General features: G+C 43.6%; 1 protein-coding gene across 5 annotated transcripts in view; it reads right to left on the minus strand.

Moving 5' to 3' along the window:
- pcdh7b (protocadherin 7b) overlaps positions 1-22,640 on the minus strand; it is a 155,291-nt gene that overhangs the window by 83,416 nt on the left and 49,235 nt on the right. For 2 of the 5 annotated variants that reach the window (XM_015946853.3, XM_015946855.3), the window contains exon 2: positions 1,803-2,022. The exons of 2 other annotated variants lie outside the window; for them this stretch is intronic. In XM_015946853.3, the coding sequence (XP_015802339.3) occupies positions 1,803-2,022 (220 nt within the window). The remainder of the gene's footprint in view (positions 1-1,802; positions 2,023-22,640) is intronic. One more of the 5 variants, XM_015946854.3, reaches the window with a different exon arrangement.

Here is a 22,640-nt window from a genome sequence, read left to right on the forward strand (position 1 = left end):
ATGCCCCCATCTCTGTGGTCCGACCGACTTTCTTTCTGCAAACTGATATCCAGACACTGAGTCGCTAAGACGTTCCCTGAAGGTAGAGCTATCTTTTTTTTTCCTGGTCTTCATCTTGGAACTACCATTGATTTGTGATTTTCAACAAACAGATCTGACATGACAGCAACAACGTATCCATCCTACAAGAGACTGTGGATTCGGAAGAAATTTAGATTATCTGTGCTCTGGTTTGGGATTATCAAGACAGCTGTTGTTTGCTGAAAATTAACTTAGGACTGCAAGAGTATGAATAAACCTTGTATACATATCAACACACACACACACACACACACACACACACACACACACACACACACACACACACACACACACACACACACACACACACACACACACTATATTAGAAGGAAGATAGGGCTATAAAACCCTAAGTATTGTCACAGTCTAAAGCTGGGTCCACACGCGTGCATCAGTGGCGGCTACAAGTAGAATCCATTAGAGTCTACGGGGTTGAAACTAACCAGCCGTTGAACTGTTCAGGCAGCGGCTTGCAGTGCTGCAAAATATTCAGTTGGGTTCAGTTTTTTGCAATGAGCTGCTTCTGGGATGTGTCAATTTTTGCAGTTACACAGTATCAGTGTAAAACCTCCAGCAATTTTCAAAATAAAAGTCTATTGCAGACATGCAGTGTCCTTTCTATGTGGATAATGCTATACGTCTTATTTACTACCAGTATATTTCATAAGCGCAACAGTTCTTCATGGATGTAACTTGTATTTTTCTTTTTTTTTTTTGTTTTTGCTTTCATGGCGGATGAAGCCATGAGGAATTTGGTGAGGTCATTTCCTGCGAGATGGACGGCAGAGATGCCACGCCACTCCCAGTATGGGTTGATGTGCCATAAAAAAAAACCCTTCCCACTGGCGTTCCGTGCCGCTGATGCCCCCAGCGTGGACCCGGTGTCAGCAGTCTTTTGTAATATTGCACAAACAGATGTAACAATGAGGATAAATATATGGTATATTGTGTAAACCACAGTTTTGCAAAAGTGCTAGAGAAGATGCGGTGCTTAACTAGGACACTGCTCTTTAAAAACCCTTATATTCTTTACTCTGCAATCTGTTTAAATTACCTACAGAGCATTTGTCCGTCCTCTCTTTCAGAGCAAATTAAACTCCTCTAAAAGAACCTCAAGCCAAATACGCATTGCCAGCACCGTCTATAGCTTCTAAACAAGTGAGAATGAGTATTAACCCCCTGCTGTGTCCTCATTCGCTTTTTCAAAGAAGGCTGTGCAAGATGGAGTTATCTTTTAGAAAATCTATGCTACATGATATAAGAAATTCAATGGGGAATGTAAATTCTCCAAAAACACACTTTTGGACAATTTACAAAAGGATAAAAGGATAAGGATGATGTGATAGGTGCTCATTCAAAAAAAAAAAAGAAAAAAAAAAGAATAAAAAAAACAACTGTACATAGACTTCGTCGTGTTGCTCCTCTTATCAAACACGCCTGATGTTCCTCAACACGACCATACATGATAGGATAAATCCCCCTAACCACATTCTCACGTGATCGGTGAACAAAAACAACTGCTACATCACAAAGGCCACAGAACATCGTATCTGAAACAGAGGTGTCTCTATCTCTAAAGGAGTCTGTTTGTGAGGCTGTCTACCATCCAATGTCCTACAGGAAGTCCCTGATCAGTGTGTGTGTGTGTGTGTCTGCATGTGTGTGTGTGTGCTTCCTACATCTTAACTTTATCTTAATCTCCTTTCAGTGTTTGCCCCTACCATTTTCCATGTGCTCTGCCTCACCGACACTGCCATCCGGCGTTGTCCTCTCGTAGCTGTCCTCGGGCAGGGGAAGGGCGCCCAGGCGGGGGCCCGAAGAGCTCTTGCTGCTGGGTGTCTCCGACTCATCCAGGCCGCTGTCGTAACAGCTCTGCAGCGATCCCTGCTGGTGAGGGTCCTGGGGCTGGCTCACCACTGAGAAGGTCACTCGACGGAACGGCTACAAGAGAAACCAAACGTCCGGGGGTCACTATAAAAGGGACTTTTTTTGATGTTTTAAGCTTTGCTTTCTTTCATTTATCAGACGTGAGCTTGGGATTCAGGTCCACTGGAAATTCAGAGGTGAGATTCAGGTCAGGATGTCTGGGAAAAGGGGGTGAGAGAGGGGGCGTAGAAGTGTAAAGGATAAAATCTATGGGAACCAAAAATGGAGCTAACAGGTAACCTAGCCACCCAACCTACAACCATCTTCCTTCTTGTAAGACATTTTTACTATGACCCTGCCTTGTTCTCATTTTAAACCCTCTCAAAAGGTAGACAATGTTACAGGAACACAAAGGAGACAGTACAAAGGGACTTCTCTCCACGTTTGCTTGAACCTGAGGCAACCTAGCTTACATCTAAGCTAGCTAAACCTGTGTGATAAATACAGCTCGAGGGGAAGAGCGCAACAGCCGTTTTCTCTTGTTTATTTGCCAACTAAACAGAGAACAAAGTGAACAAGCATCCAGCTCCACAGAACGTCTGACACGAAGCCAGAAAGCAGAGCCGCAAAGTCAAGAATGAGTGCACGGCTACTGTACTCGACATCATGTGACCACATGTGTGCACACAAGAGGTTCTGCTTGATGGGCTGTGGGTTCACGCCGTCAATAATTAGCTTGAACACCTTTGTGAGCGGTGTCCCGTTTGAGGCGGTAACGGGGCATTTCGTTTTGGACCTTCTCAACCTTCATCCCTCCGTTTCTCACTCAGTCCCTGTCAGATTGTTGTGCAAAGGTAATGATAGAGGGAGAATGAGTGATAGAGGCGAGGAATGAAAGATCACGCTTGGCCATTATAGGAATAAATGGCATAACAAATTGATACTGCTATTCATTAATTAGACACAAACACTGTCAGATCTTCCCTCTGTGTCTGTAAATATTCCCACACTCTGCTGGACTCGCACTCCTTCTCTTCTGCTTTCATCCCTGCTCCTCTCTTTGTCATCCCTGTTTCCTTGTTTCATCATGAGAGTATTAAACGGGGCAGAGGCTCATTACTCAACCCCACCTTCAAACCCCTCCATGTGTTCCCCACTTCTTTCACCTGCACGAGTTAAATTGGTATGGCTCGGTGATTACTAACTACTGTTTTAATTGGTACGTGACAAATAACTTTTCTTTGCTTGCTGCAGCATCCCAGACACAGATTTATGGAATAGATCTTCAATTTCTTCTTCTACTGAAAGGGTTTTGATTACGTTGTGGTAAGCATGAAACCACGCGATTAGTAAAGTAGGTCGTTTAGATCTTTAAATGTGGGCAGGTTATGAGCAGTTACTGCGTTGTCTGCTGTGCTCGCTGAAGGATATCAGTTCGGATTAATGAGCTAACGGCAAGTTTGATTGGTTCCCAAAAGACCCAAAAACAAACTCAATTGTCATCCAAGCGCAAAAAATTGGTTTGTTGTTTTAAAATCATGACCATCAATTACAGAGTTGCGACCTTTTTATTAGGTTTTTCCTTAACCCTTTAAGACCTGCCATAGAACAAGTTCGCCACAACTTATATTTACATAATTACATGCTGTGGCGCCATTTTTGGGAGGATTTCAACTTTCTATACATCAATACAACCCTTACATTCTAACTTTTAATTACATAAATGTAAAATGTTCATAGCAATTAAATATTTTACTAAAAAAATGCAATTATCTATACAGAAACTGAAAGTCATTTTTTTGCTTTTACACATTTTTCATTATACAGAAATACCACAGCTTTATCCCTCGAAATTGTCAATGGAAAAAAGTTTCACACAATTCTTTCAAACAACCACAAATTTCATTGAAGTGCTTCCATAAAATAGTTTCTGAGATACACTCTTTTATATAAACTAACAAAAACATAAACAATAATAATCTGCACTGCGATGGACTGGCTCTCTGTCCAGGGTGTCCCCCGCCTGATTGCTCATTGACCGCTGGAGATAGGCACCAGTGCCCCCCGCGGATCCTGCATGGACAAGCGGGTTCAGACAAAGGATGGAGGAGGAGGATAATAATCTGCAGGAGTCTAAAATAATAATGTTGAATATTTGTAGCTAATTTTTCAGTAGCATATAGTTTTCCTTTTCTCTCACTAACAATAATAACAATAATAAAGAATATTGCATGAATTTATACGTGAGGAAACTGAAAGTGAAACTTAAACGTCCTCCGGCGCTGTAATGGCGTCAACTGCTTCGAGGAGGGAAGATGTGCTGTTTGGCGGGTCCGTGAGCCATCAAAACGTTCGTAGTGGTGTGTGAGTGTGTCGGGAGTTTGTAGTGGGTGTGTGATGTGTGTAGGATGTGTTTGTGTAAACGTATTATTGCGAAAAAGCACAAGAAAAAGCCGAAAGACTGGGACTACAAAGAACTACAATTCTGTCTGTGTCTGAATGAAAACACTTTTCTTATTTGCGCATTTTAGTTGTTTTTTGCAAACTCCTTAGCGGAAATACGCAGCGCTCTGGGACATGTTCAGTGTGTGAGGTATAAGTGCAACTCCTCCGGTTTAATATGCAAAAAAAAAAATTGTTCTATCTTGTATAGTTTCAGTTCTACAAGCATTTGAACACAGATATGCAAATAGTAGCGCCGGCGCTCCCGCCGGTCTTAACGGGTTAAAAAAATAGTTATAGTTAAATATATTATGCTGCTGTGGGCAGTGGTTAGAGCTGTTGCCTTGGGTTCTCTCCGGGTACTCTGGCTTCCTCCCACAGTCCAAAAACATGACTGTTAGGTTGATTGGTCTGTCCAAATTGTCCTTAGGTGTGTGTGTGTGTGCGCGTGTGTGTGTGTGATTGTTTGTCCTGTGTGTCTCTGTGTTGCCCTGCGATGGACTGGCTCTGTCCAGGGTGTACCCCGCCTGATTGCCCGTTGACCACTGAAGATAGGCACCAGCAAATTGTTGTTCTTCACTTTATCAAACTGAGAGTTTGTACAGCTAATGTCAAGATGTAAAATTATGAATTCAGTCAAGCTCTTACCTCCCTCCCTCTCCCGTTCCTCCTTGCAACCTGACAGCCGATGTCGGGTTGCAGGAGAAACAGGAGAGGGAGGTGAAGAAAGAGATGAGGCAAACAGAGTGAGTGCGACATAGAGAAACCAGACTGGTGTGGAAGTGAGCAAAACGGCTGGAAAAGTGTGGGTGTTGAACGATCTCAATAAGAAAAGTGTGGGTGCTGAATCCCCCACATCCCCCACGGGTGCGACGCCCATGAAAGTAAGGCAATAAATTCACCATGCGACCAATTTACTAATTTGTCTATTGTCACATCACCTTGCAATAACAGAGTTCCTGACCGAAAAGTAGACATCACCATTTACATTTGTGGAAATAATCCCAAAATAAATGTGTGATATAATCCCAGAATATTGTGGTAGAGAAGGAAGAATTTATTGCTCTCTACAGAAAAACGTAAACCTTTCAATTGAGTTATTTCTTATTATTTATTAGTTATTTCTTTAATCAGAGTGATTGCCATAGTTATTTTTTTAGTTTTTTTAACCATGCTCATTGTGGTGTATGGTCAGAATGACAAATAACTCCATCTGTTTTTTTCCCCCTGTGATATCAGAAGGAGCTATCTATGGCACTTCCTGTACAGCCTCGACAGATCTTGGAATAATTCTGCTCCAGTAATTGTGTAGCATAAAGTTGACATTGATAAGAAAGCTTTATGCCAGGGAAAACTGGGATTATGAATTTCGTTTAAAAGTTTTTTTTTTTTCAAGAAGAAATCCAATGTCTTGGCTCCACCTAAACTAGCAGTTAGCTCATCAATCAAATCAGAACTAGGTTCTATTTCTTCAAAATGAGGTCTCTCGAAGAGTTGTCTTCAATTGGAAATCGAAGTGTTCATTCTAAACTTGCAGTTCAAAAACAATACTTCCTCATTAGAAGTCAAAGTGATTTTTTTCGAGAGTTTGTGCCTGAAATGCTAAAATTTCCCTTCTGATAATGAATTATTTTTAAAGCCAATGGAAGGACAGGCTCCATTCTGCTCTTTGTGTGTAAATTTTGCATTTATTAAAATATCTCTGCCCAGTTCTGTTCCTTTGGCTAGCTAACACAGCCTTGGCAATGAATCATGTTTCCTTGTAATTACAATCAACACTCAACAAATGATTTGGTATAAATATTCATGCAGATTTCACTTGGCTAGTCAGACACTTGTTGTATAACAGAAACTGGAACCAAGATGAAATCTGCTTTCTATAGGTGTAATAGCACTGAAAGAGTTGTCAAGAAATTAAACCGTTTAGTTTGGTTGGTTGGCTTTACTGTTTCTCCAAAACCCTCGGTAAGTGTTAGGTGGGCTAACGAGTCCCACAGCTTGTGTAAGGAAGAAAACAGGGATTTCTCTGGATCGGATTTAGCCGAGTGCCCCCGTCTGGAGGAAACGTGGTTTTCTAATGATACAAATGGAGAAAAAAAAAAACCACGGTTGCCTAATGAATTGCCAGAGTGTTGCACAGAAACACTATAGCAAGTGTGCACTGAAGGAAAATTGAGTTTTGGAGGAAAGGGGGTGGGGGGAGAGAGAGAAAACAGCTGACGGGGGAAAAAAAGTTAAATGAGCAAATAGATTTTATTCACCTGAATTTCCTCTCCTACTTTCACTGGGGGGAGAGCAAAACTGGATAGATGGGGTAGGGGTGGGGGGGTCTAATTTGTTTGCAGACCAGAAATCGAGTTCATGAAGAGATCGCTGAAGGCTTTGGATTAGAATCTGCGAGCACCGCCGTCTGCACGGTGACCTTTACTCCATTCATTTCTTCGCCTTTTTAAATAAACGAGTGGAATAAAACGTAACAGTTTCTCGGTCAGTCTGATGGTTTTGTACGATCTTTGTTTTTGTGTGTCTGAGTCGGTGTTGCAGGAGCAAAAGCAAGGTTGTCACGACCAGTTTTCGTTTTTCACACGCAGTTATCACCTGTTCCAAGTACAACACAAAGAAAAAAAAACATGTTTTTTAATTGAAAAAAGGAGAACAACCGTGGTTCCATGATTTGAAGATATTTCACTTTTTAGAACCAACCGAATGAATGCGTAAAAGGAAGCGTCTTTGTTCTCTAGTCGCGATCCACTTGATACTGGTCTATTGCACTATTTACATACAGTTCCCTTCTGTATCAACATCATTTAAATGAAAGAAAACTATTAATGATTTTTTTGATATCATTCTAAGAAGCAAAAGGTTCTTTTTGAAGTCTCGGTTTTCCAAACCGTTACCCACATGCAAAACCTCATCACCACAGCGTAGACGCTATCCAAACTTTGACTGTTTGTTTTTTATTACAACTTACCACCTATTTTCTTAAATCTGTCCAGATCCCCACCACCACCCCCACTCCAGCCCTGCCACCACAAAAACGACATGGGTGCGCCTCTGTTTGAAATCCAGCTGTGATGGGTCACGAGTGATTGAGCAAATCTGTCATACCGGAGAAATGAGCGATGAAAACTTCCCACAGTTTGTGGTCGAAGCTTGGCCCAGCCTATTTCCTGGATGCTAAAGGGAAACATATGGGTTGCCTGACTCAAAGGTACCTGGAGCCAATGAAAACAGGGCTGCACCACTTATGACATCAATGACTGAGCTTCCTCTATCCCAAACAAAACATTTGTCTTTCTTTTCAGACCTGCTTCCTTTATCTGCCACAGAACTCTGAAAGTTTGACTTATTGCTTAGATGTTGCCTTTTCATAATGATATGGGATGAATTTATTCTAGAAAGTGACACAACGTTATACCTATGTGTAGGACCCCAGATGTTCCATTGTAATGTATTCTACATGCGCAGAACGCAATGGCAACAGTTTGCGCACCTTATGGACCTCTCATTCATTTTCCTTCAATGTATGGGTTTATAATTAGGACCACCTCCAATGTACCTTCTAAATGAAATGAAGGATAATAGAAAACTGGTCCAAAAAATGCTGTGTGTAATTTCAGATGTAAATACCTCTGGCTTACAACGGTGACTCTCTACCGTGAACCGCAGGAAGCAATTGTGTCTGGGTTGGACCTGGGGCGAGGGGAGCAAACATAAACTGCAGGACTAGTGTGTTATTGCAGTCAACCAAGAGAAATGCAGGGGAACAGAGAGGGAGGCTTGCACAAGTGAGATGGAAGATAAAGAAAAAAAAAGTGGGGAGCCAAAGAGAGCTGGAGAGAGTGATGGAGGACGGCGATACATGAGTGCCGCCACGACTGCCAAGAGTGCCAGTCGGTAATTAAGAACCCATGTTTCATATTTAATGGGCAACCAGGCAGTGACCTGATACACCACCTGAGGCACGTGGTAAGTGCCAAATAGCCACGGCACTCCAAACAACATACTTGGAGCGATCTTAAATTGGCTTAACCTAATTGCATCTGCCTGCTTTGAAAAGCTTAAACGAAACAGAAACTTGGTGTAATTCCAGCACTATGAGGGGTACAGAAGAGATGTGACTTTATTGACACTTCAGTGATAAATAAGACAAATACCTTTGAGATGAGCCGAGTGTTAATCAGTTGAAATCTGATAAAGGTGGACTCAGGTAACAATTGGTGTCTACTAATAGCCGAAGATAATTTGGGTGTTGCAGAATGGAATGCTGAAGCCGGGCGGCGTCAGTGGTTGAAAACAAACACAGAAACCAAGTATGGATGGTTTTTCAGGTGTGTTAAAGCCCCCGGGAGTGACTAAGTAAATTTGGAGAAAGGCTGAGTTGAATAAGTTGAAGGAATGCGGGTGGAGGCGTTGGCCACAGCCTTGTTAGGGACACCGCCCGCTGGGTCTCAAGTATCGTGATTTAGCCCGGCAGACAGTTTTGGCTCTGTCAAGCTCAATCCATCGTCTTCCCCCCCCCCCCCCCCCCCCCAAACTCCTCTGCATATCCCTGCAAGGTCACATTCTCCTAAATTGAATAAAGGATACGACAAAATTCAGAAAGAGAGGTACGACATCCCAAAACTCCAATAGAAAATGTAAAAAAAGGAGAGATAAAAGACGCCCATGCGAGTTGTTCGGAAACGTTCAGAGTCAACAAAAGCTGCACAGAAATGCTTTTCATCCCTACTTTTTCACTCTGCTGAGTTTGAAAAAAAGAAGTTTTTACTGAACTCCTTTCAGGCTTGCATGCAGCCTTTTCCTCAACTCAATAACAAAAGTACAGAGCTATGCCTAACAGAGAAAGAGATGAATCTTAATGTTGCTTTCTTGCTTAAAAGAATGTCCGCGAGGTGGGAGGTCAGAAAACACACACAGACACAAAGCTTCATAATAAAGTAATTACTTTTAAAAATACTTTTAGCACAAACAGTAGAGTTGTTGTGAGTCACACAGTGCTGTTGAGACTTGATGATGCTATTAGCACGCTATCGTCAGGATTGGAACGTACCCTTCCATTTCATCATGCTATTTATCTCTTTCAGAAAACAATGTAGCCAATTTGCCACCAACGCCGAGCCGGCATCAGAAAGCCTTAGGTTGTTTAGAAGTGGTCAGACAATGGCGTTAATGTGGCACAATCCTGTCCCTTTTACAAAAGATTACGCAAAAGCGGTTTAAAGGGGGTATATACGGAGCTTACGTCTCCTCACTTTCCAGTCAGCTCATGGGTCCCCGGAAGAACGGAAAAATGAATGCAAGTCAACAAGGCTAAAAACTCTATTTTCTAATCTGCTTTGACTTACACCGTAAATCGCACACGTCATACTGCAATTTAAATGAAAAGTAATGATGGGTATTTCCACCACGCCAGTCACGTACTTTGAGATTTATCAGCTTGTAAAAGTCCGTAATTAGCATGACTACACACCAGAAATCGGCACGTCGCATATGTGACATCACCATGTAATCTCCTCTGCCCTAGCATAGCTGCTACTCACCAAATGACCAGATTTATGGTGGTTCTTTCCTCCTGTGGGAAGTTTGCTGAACTTACAGCCCTTTTCCTTCAGTTTTCTTCATGTCTGGTTCGATGACGTCACATTCATGAAAATCATTTGGAGTCCTGGACTTGTTTTCAGACAAAACCTAAAATAGTGTTTCCCCCTGTTCGAAAACAAGCGTTTTCTTGGTCTCAAAATGTGTCTTTAACATTCACGGACATCATATGTGAAATCCATGGCACATAACATGCATTCATTTTTTACTTCTTCCGGGGACCCATGGTTCGAAAGTTGATGGGCGTGACTTACCCTAAAATTCCACTATCTCCGCTCCGGCACGAACTCCGCAGCAAAATCGGTCCTGTTGTAGTCAATCAGAGCTGTTCCACTACTGCGGCCGTGCGGCGCAGTGCGCCGCCTGTCGTTCCGCCATCCGGCAAAAATAGGACCGATTCTATTTTTGCCAGACGCCGGAGCACCTCCGCAGTCAATGGACAGAAATCACAACCGCCAACAGGAAAGGGAGCAAGCACAACTTCCGTTATTTCACAATAAATCGATAAACAAAAAGCGTCTTTTGTCTCATATGCACAGGTTTAACAACTTTTTACAACTATCAATGGCGGCTGAACTTTAAATGCACAAAAATAAGCCATAAATACAGTTTCCACTATCAAAGTAGTCGCCCTTTGTTGATCCAAACACTGCTGATCTGTCAACACAAATGATGGGCAGATTAAACAGTTCATTTCGAATCTTCTCCCACACAACGGATGTTTGGATCTAACTTCCGCGTTTATTGCTCGGACTGTATCGCAAGATCTCGAAAATCCTGCGCATGCCTGTTTGCGCACCTCAGGTCTCCACACTGGAGCGGAGCCGTTGTAGAGCGGGTACCAGTAAAAATTGAGTTCAGAAGCGAGCGGCTGCGGAAGGCGGGGGCGGAGCCGAGGTAGTGGAATTTTGGGGTTAGCCTCCCTATGTGGGTGGTCTCTGCGCTGCCATGGACTTCCGTTAATCTTGAACATAACTTGTTTTTTTTTATGGTGATTGAAGCTGCACTTATTAAGTTATTTTAAGAAGCCGCTCCTAAAAGTGTCTGTCCCCCACAGTCCCTATGCATTCTCTGGTTATCTGAGCTCCAGCTGTAACGGAAGCAAAACTCCTGGAGCTCCGCATCGCTCCTGTTTATCATCTCCACTGATTCTGTACAAAAAGTAAAACTTAGCACTCGTGTTTGTTCTCATTTTCAATAGTTTCCGGCCGGAGCTCGGCAGTAACCCCACATGATCATGACACCGCCCTCTGTTGTGCCAAGGTGTAATTTTCATTCACAATTCCGGCATTTCGGCAATAATACTTCCATGCGTGCCGGCACAAATGCCACAAAATTCTCACATGCTGCCAAGGTGCGTTCATAAAACACACTGTGGTGGCAGTAGTGCGCTGATTTGCCGGCATGGTGTGCCTTCTAAAACAGTCTATTGTTTTATGGTCTGACAAAACAATGATCAATTGAATGTCTTTCTCAGCAGGAAAACTCTGCACTGACCTTTCTTTGGTCTCATTTGGCCAAAAAAAAAAAAACAGTTGCGTAATTTTCTGCATTTCAGTGGAACTAAACTTAATGGCAGAAAACCCAAAACACAAGCTACCCGGTGCATTCAGCGTTTGGGTTGTGCCACAAAGAAATGGTGTTGCTAGGCATAAAATCTTCTCCTGAGGAACTCTGCAGAGATATGTTCTTTGAGCTTGTTCCTTGAGAACCACTTTCATTGAAAAGAGGGAAGTGGGAATTGAAGTGGATACAAAAAAACCTCAAGTTGGACTGAATGTACAAAAGCATCCATGAAAGAGAAAAAAAGGCAGACACCCTTCAATCCTGAGAGTTATTTGCTTTCACTTCTTCATCTGCTTCCCAAGTTTCTTACAGTTTTTTGCTCTTTCCAGAAAGTTGGGAATGCCTTTGGAAGCGTGCCACTGCCAACATTTTCCCATTAGCATGCATCCCATGCACGGAGCCAGAGGGACGATCCCATCAGGAAAAAGAAGGACTGAAAACGATCACACATGGTTACCTTCTTAAAGTCTGGGCTAAACTTTTAATTGCTCTTCATGTGGCAGATTAGGCCACCGGTGTAACGTAGATACTATTCGCCAGGGATGCATTTGAACATCTTTAGAAGCTTAACCCAACCTCTGACCTGCTCCGAATGCCAAAGATGAAGAGCTTTCATTGTTTATTTCTCTCTCTTTCTTTTGACATTCACCAAATGGGAGCAAAGACGAGTTTGGAGTGACAGTGGATTAGCTTTAAACTGATAAAGAACAGGCTCTGCAGTACTGTAAGATGCTTCTGTTCTGCTGGGCTGGGAGGGAACAATCATGCCAAATCAAGCGCCATTTAAGTGATTTTGTGAGGCTAAAAGAGGAAAAAGGAAGTTAAAGGAAACTATTCATTTTTCATGTGGGAAGGCTCGCCGTTGTCAACCAAATGTGCAAGGCACGGCCATTTATCTTGTGGTAAACGTTCGTGGATGTCCACGACGACACGCGTGGCGGCCAATTGCGAATTATGTTACATCGTCTGACGGGGAATGGATAGGACCATCTCTTGTGTCACTATGTTAGAGTCACCACTGCTGCTGCTGAAACAAGCAATCACACACACACTCACACTCACAGGGGATGAATGTCAACTGAACCCCGACCGTGGTGTTACTTACATAGAGTCTGCCTGCAAATCATTTGATCGCATTTCCTTACTTTTTACTTCAGTTCCTGATCTGAGAGCAAAACGCCAATTCATTTACTTACCGCAAGTAAATGCATCGCATCACTCAATAGTCCGTGTCATTTTAAATGTCACCAGCTTTGGTTTGCAGGGGAAACTTAAAACGTGTGTGTGTGTGTGTGTGTGTGTGTGTGTGTGTGTGTGTGTGTGTGTGTGTGTGTGTGTGTGTGTGTGTGTGTGTGTGTGTGTGTGTGTGTGTGTGTGTGTGTGTGTGGACCCGTCACAGCACTGGTTTTTCCTCTACCCGTCCAGTGCCCTACTACTGTCAGCGTGTGTCCAGCCTGGAGGGTGCTAACATTAGCTTATTGTGACACAGGTCTGGGTGTCAGCACAAAGCATGGCACGGCATCAACAAAGTGGTCAAACGCCAGAGCTGAATGTTCACCGTTGAAGCTTGGAGACACAGCAGCAGCAGCTGTCGAGCTTTTGCTACCTGTCCCGCGCAGAGCACAGATGGAAGATGTAAAAGCCTCCAAACGCTATAACTAAAGAAATGTCACCACAGAGGGAAAGAAAGAAAAGCTGTGATGTGATCAAAAGGCATAGACAGACTGTAGAGTGAAGGATAAGGAGGGGGAAAAAAGAGCCAAAGATAAGGAGGAGAGACTGAAACACTGTAGAGATTTTAATAGGGCTGATAAATGATTCTTTATTTACCATCCCGAGTCACTGACGACAGATAACCTGCATTTAGGGGATCAGGGCTGCCATCCAGACAGGCAAAAGAGCGAGGGGAGGGAGGGATTGGAGGAGGTTGGAGAGCATATCCAGCTCATCCACTAATGAGGCGTTCTATTTGAGTATGATCATGCGGGCATGTATCATTCATGTGGGACAAGCGGTGTGTGAGTGTGTGTCCGTTCTTTCAGCAGCACTCGCCTCATTTCTCCAGGATGGGACCACCAGGTGGCGTGTCTTTGTCTGGATCAAATGAGCACCAACTGCATGTCCTTATCACATCTCACACACACACACACACACACACACACACACACACACACACACACACACACACACACACACACACACACACACGCACACAGGTGGAAAACAAAACACACTTCCCTTACAGGTCCCATCCGCCACCTGTTCCTGACAACAGCAGCAATTATGATCCAAACAATTATGGAAACAATTACTACAAATGAGTAATTAAACCCTAATGCCTGGATAAAGTGACAGTGAGGAGGGAGAGAGATGGAGGAGGAATGGAAAAAGCCAAGGTAAAGCAAAGGTGTTGTTGGAGGGGGTGAATGAGGCTGGAGTGGGACAGGGAGGATTTGAAGGAGATATGTGGAGTCGCTGCAGTAAACTCCGCCGGTGCAACATGAGGATTATCAAAAAACGAAATGTCTTCACACACACACACACACACACACACACACACACACACACACACACACACACACACACACACACACACACACCCTCCCTGTCATGTTCCCCTCTCCTCCATCCTCGTTCATCATCTCAACTGAGCCCCCCTTATCTCCCCAGCTTCCCCTCAACCCCCCACCCCCTCCTCCATCTCTCGCTTCCCTATCTCCACCGCGCTCGCCCACTCTCTGCCTAACTCACCATCTCAGCCGAGATCGCACAAGGTCAAACCTCCCCGACGTTTGATGGATGAAAATGGAATTAAGATGAAAGCACACTTTCAGATAATGAAGATATGCAGTGGGAGATTAGGAGGTTGGGGAGGGCGCCGAGGTGCCGACCAAATTAATATTGAAATTTATGTGTGTTTGGCTCGTGCCCAGACAATCCCCGTGTGTTCTTTCCCCCCCCTGAGCGAGAGGGGTGGTGGTGGTGGTGGGGGGGGGGGGCAAAGTGGAAAACACAACAGAAATTTTAATAGGGAAAGTGAAAAGGCGGTGCCTCTTTTGTCGGCCGACACTGCTCATTTTGTCTGATGTGAGAACGCAGAATGAAATGTGGCGAGCATCCGCATTTCTCACAAGGACTACCCCAACTTCCTTTGGAATCTGACCACAGAATTTGCGCACTTAGGTGTAGCGTGTTTACATAGCAACATGTGACTTCGCTAGGTATTTGCATCTACTTTGGAAGGCGTATGATCCACTTTACAAAAAGTGACACAAAGCTAGAGCGTGCATCCTACAATCCAATCTCCCCTGCATCGTAGCTGCTCTAAAAAGCTGGATCTGTGTGTGTGTGTGTGTGTGTGTGTGTGTGTGTGTGTTTGAGGAGTGTGTTACAAAAGATGGGAGAAAAGGATAAGGCTCCTGTGCCTCAGAAAGGCATAAAAAGACAGACTATCAGTCTATCAAGGCCTCGTATCACTGTCTGATGACTGCGATATGCTCACTAATCCGCATGTAAAATAGTCTCCTCTAAGGCACTTCTTTAAGGGCACTTAGTCAACAGTCTTTGTGCTCTTTCCACAATCCTGCCGCTATTCCCAGAGACTAGGAAAAAAAAGAATGCATCGGTATGCTCTTACGGTCTCATTTTCGTCGCCAGCGCTATTAGATCTGATTACCCGGTAGTTGGCTGGGCAGCCATATTTGAGGAGCAGTTGGGAAATCTGATAATGGCGTCGGGTTGTTCCTTAGTTCCTCGCTGCGGCTTTCACGGCACTTACGAAGCTTGGAGTCACACTTTTCTAAGTTGTTGCAGGAATGACAAACCAAAGAAAAAACATCTATTTAAATGAAGATCGCATGGAAAAAAAATGCAGACTTGGCTTCTGTAATCTATTCTTTGTTTCATAAAAATGTGACATGGGGGGGGGGGGGGTCAAGTTACATTGGAGAGTGCCAACAATGTGGCTCTTTGTTAAGACATCAGGTGAACTGGGAAGAACGTAGAAAGCATCTCCTTTTTTCACAAAGCGAAGGGTAGAGAGGTCAAACAGGCACGATTACCAAACACCCGTGTCTGCGCTACGGCAAGCTCGGTACCAGTGTACCAATGCCCACCCTTAGTGCAATCAATCCTCACCGACTGGTGTGTGTGTGTGTGTGTGTGTGTGTGTGTGTGTGTGTGTGTGTGTGTGTGTGTGTGTGTGTGTGTGCGTTTCACCTATCACCTTACCGGCAGCTGGTATCCAAGGAATAAAAGAATCATCAGTGAGATAGGAGGCTGAAGGAGTGTAGTGGGCGGGAGAGTCGCAGCAGTGAGCGGGGGGTGAGCAGATGGAGGAGATCCTGTGTTGAGTTAAAATTACTCCCCCCCCCACCCCCCCACCCCCCACCCCCCATCCCTGACTTCCCCTCCTTTTTCTTGTCATGATGCAGGTGAAAGCACCTAACTGTATGCATGACCCCCACCCCTCCGCCTCTACTTCTAATCAAGAGAGGGACAGAAATGAGACGGCGCGAGCTTTGAGGTGGAACAGAGAATGAATGGCTGCTATTGAAGGAACCTTTAAGCTAAGATGATAGCTGCCGTGTGGTCACGCAAGACCGAGCTCACACAGACACACACACTGTGTGCATGAGACTCCACGAAGGGGCTGGTGGTGGTGGGAGGGGGTCAGTGGCTCAGAGATTGATTTAAAGTGACATCGGTATGACGGATAATGGCACGCCGCATCATCAATGTGTTTGGGCGCATGGTGTTGGATCGATGGGCAGGCACGGCGCTGTGTTAGCAATGCGCCTGTTAGCTTTCTATCGGTTTGTCCTGCATCCTTGTTCATTTTCACGACAACAGAAGGCAGTTGCCTTTCTCCATCATTCCCCTCCCCATCCTCTCTGCTTTTTTTCTTCTCCTTGTGTCATTCAGCTTCAACAGAACTGCTTGGGAGGAAAAAAACTGACATCAGAACTAAAGGCCAGAACTCAGGCTGTCACATAAAGAGACAAAAACATCCATTTAATTTCAGCTTGTATTACATTGCCATTTTCTCTTTCTTTGATCTAAGAACAATGGCCGGGATTTGCCTCAAACTGGGCTGTTTCCAAACCCGTCCGCTCAGCAGTTTCTGTAAAACAGGTTCCCTATTCACTGCTACAGACACGAGTAGGCAGAGGCCAAACGCTCGTAGCGCAGCACCATGCTGAACTAATGATGGCCCTCATCAGGCTGGCTAATTTAACCCCTGGTGTAAATTAAGAGGTAGGGGTCACGGAGGAAAGGGGGAGAGTGCAATTCAGCTCTAACTTAAAACAATAATCACTTCTTCTCCACAGACAGCCGCCTGGCCCACATTACTATGCTAACAAGAAAATTGGGTGTGTTTTATTCAGCTGCTCTGCAGTCTGCATTATTATGAATTTGGGGCATTGGAGGAGCAGTTATTTAGAAGGCTACTGTGTCCGTTATTCCCCTTGTGTTTCCACTTCCTCCTCCCTTCGCTGTGCCTCTGGTCCTCTTTGGCCAGAACCGAAAGCAGGTCAGGTGTAAATTACAACTCAATAAGATAAGCAATATAAACCAAGCGCTCTGCGGTGGCCACAGCTGTTAACATTTAACACCAGGAGCTCCATCTTCAAGATCTGCATGCACAAAACATTAGATATAACTGCTTTAAATTATTCATTTTATGGTCATTTAAGGAAATTTAGACCTTTGTTGCAGTAAGAAACTTGGATGCAATGAGCACTCATCGCATGTATAAATGGCAAAGTCCAGCCTAGAAAATCCAGACTAAAAACAGCAAGCGACAGCTCTGCAGTTCTTCATCAGTATTGTACGCAACACATTCTCACACCCTAAGCATCGACAAATGAAGCGGTGTGACCAAGCGTTTCTTTCTGACGTGCAGTGAGCCCCTGCCCGTCGGGAGGCGACGCGCTGTGCCAGAGCGTCGGTATCCGACACCCGCGGTAAAACGGACATTTGATTGAATTGTGACATTTACCCTCTTGCTATTTAACCTTCCCCTCACCCCCATCCTAATCTTAACCAGCTTGCAGGTGCAAGGCTTTGTTTCGCGTTTCATCGTTCATCTCAAACACGCTTAATGGGAAATTTAGACTTAAATACAGGGTTAAGGTTAGGATGGGGGTGAGGGGGAGGTAAAATCACTAGAGGTTAGAGGTGAAATGTCAGCGAAATCTCCATTTTACCCCGGGCGTCAGATACCGACGCTCTAGCACAGCGCGTCACCTCTCGACGCACAGGGGCTCCCAGTGCATCGGAAACAAACGCTTGGTCGCACCGCATCCTTTTTCGACGCTTAGGGTGTGAGAATGTGTTCTACGGAAATGTGACAGCTTGAGTACTTAAGATATTCGCAAGTCATTGGAGCATAAATATACAATGGAAAGTATCAATGATGTTACTGAATCAGTATTTCAATAGAGGGATGGGCAATATATCGGCATCAATATCGGTATCGGCTGATGTAAGTCTTTTTTTTAAAATATCAATATCAGTCTGATAAATCAAACTTATTAACAACCGATATTCTTTCCATCTTGTTTCCATTAGTTTTTCAGTTTCAGAGGGTGAGGGGGGCGATGTGCATTTGCTTAGTCATGTGACAGTGACTGTAATCATCTCAGAAGCAGAAATGTGCGTGGTGTTTGTACATAATAACATAATTCAGCTTTAATGATTTACATTCAAAACAAAATATTCAGATTTTGGAAGCATTAATGTCGGTAAATCGGTATCAGCAAATATTGGTTATCGGCCATAACAGTGATATTAATATCGGTATTGGCCCAAAAATTTCTTATCGTTGTATCACCATTTAAATATATAGAGACATTGGCTAATTAGATGTATTGAAAACTGAATTTCAGAATACACAGTGTAGTTGGGTTTTGCGATTTCTATAAAACAGTCTTATTGTTAGGTATTTTTAACAATAACGGTTTTCAAACTATACAGCAGGTGGCATACCGACAAAGAACAAAACGATTGGAAAATGGGTGACCATGCAGGACTTTAAGGTCTGATTCATGTAGAGCTGGGCAATTTATTTATCATCAACCAAAGACAAGCCATTTTTGGTACGTTCGTTCCGTGTTGTTTATCAAATTCCATTATTTGGTTCTCTGCACACAGCATTTGTTCCATCTGTTTGTGGACCTAGAACAATAAATGGAGTGGACTGTTCATAGGACTTGGTCATCAGGGAGGAGGGCGCGAGCAGCGACATCGTCCTCTGCCTCCAGATAAACGGAGACAAAGTAACGCCACCAACATCAGCATCACTCTGAGGAAGGCTACAGAGTTAGCCGAAACATGTCAGCAAAGAAAGGTAAAAAACAAACCTTTATTACGCTCTGTGCAGAAAAGAACCAATCAATGGATAAAGACGAGCCAGTTGTTGCTTTAGAACAGTGATTCTGAAACTTTTCAGCTCTCCAAAAAAAATTATTAACCACCCTAAAAAGCCTATTATTCTAATTTACCCATTTATGATGAGCACTTTATATTTTTGAGGACAACTTGACATCTATATGTGCAATTATATTTTACTTCTGGAGATCTCAACAGCACCCCCACCCCCACCTACCCAATCATAGTGTTTCATGAAGTATTGTACCTCAGCTTAGGTGAAGATCTTGTAAAGTAGTGGTTACCAATTATGTTTAAGATTTACTGATGTCTGAACATCAAATCAACTTGAACTTATGAACAACATCACATGAAACAGTGATTATACTTAGAGGTATGTTAAACATTTGACGTTAACATTTGGCTGAGCCAGTTTCTCATTTTAGATTGGAGGTAGCTTGGTGGCCGATAAAATTGATCCATAGGAACCTTTCGAAGCGGGTGACCAGATGGGACCACTGGCGATCAAATCCAAAAGCTATAAAGGAATTTCATTTCATCAGGAGCTGTATTATGCTGTTTTTTTAAATCCTGCAATTGAAATACTTTGATATGGTAGTTGGGGGATCATTATCTTGCTTTGCTACATTTTCTCATGTTTCAAAGTACAAAAAAAAAGTAGGTTTGAAGTTTAAATGCTCCAACCCTTTGAAGCTTGTCTTCTAATGTAAGGGAAGGGGTGAGTTTGGACCCCACTTACTTGATGACACCCCTGACCTCAAAACAACATCTACACAAAGTTTAACAGTAAAACCTCAAGCACAACTCGTGGAATATTCCTTTAAAAACAGTGACTGGTAATAACTATTAGCAGATGATCTAGCTTATCTAATGCTACACTGAGATGGTTGGCAATCTGGAACTTCAGTGTCATCGACATGACAGTGTAGCATCTGAAGACAGTTGTCAAAACTGAAAGATAAGCTTGTACAAATCAAATCTTTGTTGTCCTGCATAAAAAAGCTTTTTTTTTTTCTTTTGGAAGTTGTCAAGCTGTTGTCGAGGAGATGTCACTTTTTTTTCTTCTTCACGCAGCCAGGTATCAGCCCATCCAGATGTGATCATCGCCATTTCTGAGTTTGTTTCTTTTTTCAGCACCAACAACTTTTCATTTCCCATCCATCTGTCGGGAATATTACCCACCAAGTCATCCATCACTCTCAATCCACTCCCTAATTCTCATGTCTCTCGCTCTGGTTATCGCAATGCTTTCTGAGCCGAGGCGCAATACTAACAAGGAGGGGAGAGAGGACGAACGGGGAGGCTTCAGCGATAGGATGAGCCGTGCGTGTTTCAGCTTTCTGCCTCGCCAGATCTCGGAGGAGCTTTCTGGTTACTTCACACTCACTTATGTGAGCACACACTCATGAATAAAAGGTCCCTGTCATGCCTCCTACCCTCTGCTAATGAGTTCCATTTCATCGCCACATTCCTTTACATGACCCTGTCAACCCCAGGAGAATCAAGTTGCATCGCCTTTCTGTGTCGCCCGTTCTTTCCAGGATATTCGATCTCTGTTGACACCTACGGCCTATGAGAACTCAAACAGATGCTTTATTCTTCTTTATCTGTCCTTTCCTGCAAAGTTGAAATCCCCTCAAGCCGTGGCGTTATTCCTTCAAGCTAGAATTATGAAACTAACAGAAAAGATGAGAGGCAAAGAAAAGGAAAACAAATCCGGCGGAACTATATAAAAAGTTCTGCCGCTGAACGAGAATAGTCATTAGCCATGTCTGGATACCAGTTTTGAATGAATTCCATGTTTCAGGCATAGTATAATCATGTTTGCTGGAGACAAAATGAAACAAAAAGCTTTCCAAGTTACGGTGGCATTTACAGCAGTCTGTCTGATTTGGATGATTGAATGTTTTTTTTTCATCTCTCTATACGCATTTCAGAATTAATTTTCCTTGTCTTTTCTTAGTTGGATCCGTCGCTGGACGGGCATTGATTGAAGGACATCTGTCCGCGTGCATTAAGTATGTGTTGTGCATGTTTTAAGTTGTGGATTCTGTGGGTTTGCCCTAGATACAGAACTGGATTAACAAAGGAAGGTCTTTGACCTCGTCTACTCCGACGAGGAGGCTTAAATGAAAATATGTTGACTCAAAGACTCAAAGAGGATGGTCTAATTAGTGATTTAATGTAAAACAGACCCTTATTGCTTCGTGGTGACGCACAGTTTGGATGCAGAACGCTGTAAGACACGATCAGACGGCCATTTGTGTTGTTTTTTCACATGGAAGTAAACACGTTGGCTTTGGGATGGATTTAAAAAGATCACAGAGTCTTTATCTGCTTAAAGCCACCAAGATGAGTTCATATAAATACAATCAGAAACTCATTGTGCTTTTATAGAACACCAAACAATAAACGCTGTTCTAATTTAAAGAGCTTTCAATGTAGGTCAAGAGCGCTTCTGATTCTGAGCATTAGAGACGACTGCAGAAAACCTTACCTGCTCTCCACTCTAATCTATCTCACGTCGCGACACTTCCTGTCTTAGAGTCTGCCTAGATTTAACATGCGCCGATCGATTACCGGGGAAGAAATATGAGGAAGGGAGCGATGAGGAGCCATGGTTGGAATTAATGTTACAATTTGACTAAAGGAGAACGAAAAAAACCATCTGGCAACCAAAGGTCCCTGCTGGGCTAATTTAAGAGAGGCAGTCCAGTAATCTGGCAAAATACAAACCAATGCACCCCGCTGCAGCCATCCAACCAAGGCCGTCAGAAAGAAATGGCTAAAACCCACTCTGTGTCTCTCAGAGGCTCGCCAGTGAAAGTGAAGCGCTGTAATGTGAGCCAGGGAAGGCGGTATTAAAATGAGGAACGCACCTTTGTGTGAAGCGCTGGGAAACTTTGATCTAAGACAAGACACGCCCATCCTACATTCAGCCCAGATCTGTCTATCACCCGTGTGTTTAGCCAACCTGCAAAACTGCCCCAATCAACACGGAAGCCGAGGCTTGTCAGTCACACATTAGCAGCCAAGTCACCACGAGGCAGAGGAGGAGATGAGGCTGAATGCTTATTAGCGGCTGTGAAATCTTAGCCCCAAAGCTCCTCTTGCATTCAGTCAGAAAGCAGCATTGCTTTTCTTTAAGAGGATTTTTTTAGCATCTCTGTTCTGCAGAAGGGAGCTGAAGCAGTGATGGACGAGGAAGGGAAGCACTAATATGTCCAAAACCGTATGCTGTAAACACTCTGATATCTCCCTCTAACAGTCTCTTTGAGCTAAAGGAAAGGAGTTGCTTCCAGAGTGTGTTTGCAGGGGTTAGGAAGCTTCTTCCCAACCCACGCAGGTTTACCCAAGTGCACATAAGGAATGCTGATTGGCAATCTAGACTTTGTCCATCAGCTTGGAACATTTGCTGCACATTTAAATTCATTAAAGCTGGTAAACAGAAACACTCCATTCCTTTAAAGAGGGCTGTTCCTCAGCTTTTCAATCAGTGTGATTTTTCATTAGCTAACAGAACAGATAAACAGTCCCCCCCCCCCCCCCCCCCCCCACACACACACACACACACAGGAATCAAGCTTGGGTCCATGTGGTGGGATGGATGTAAAATGTGTCAACATTCAGACTGGTTTTGTTCACCCTCTGCATCAGTGTTGCACATCTGAGGTTTTAATAGGCCGATTCAG

This window comes from Nothobranchius furzeri, chromosome 2 (genome assembly GCF_043380555.1).
Source record: "Nothobranchius furzeri strain GRZ-AD chromosome 2, NfurGRZ-RIMD1, whole genome shotgun sequence".
Taxonomy (NCBI): domain Eukaryota; kingdom Metazoa; phylum Chordata; class Actinopteri; order Cyprinodontiformes; family Nothobranchiidae; genus Nothobranchius; species Nothobranchius furzeri.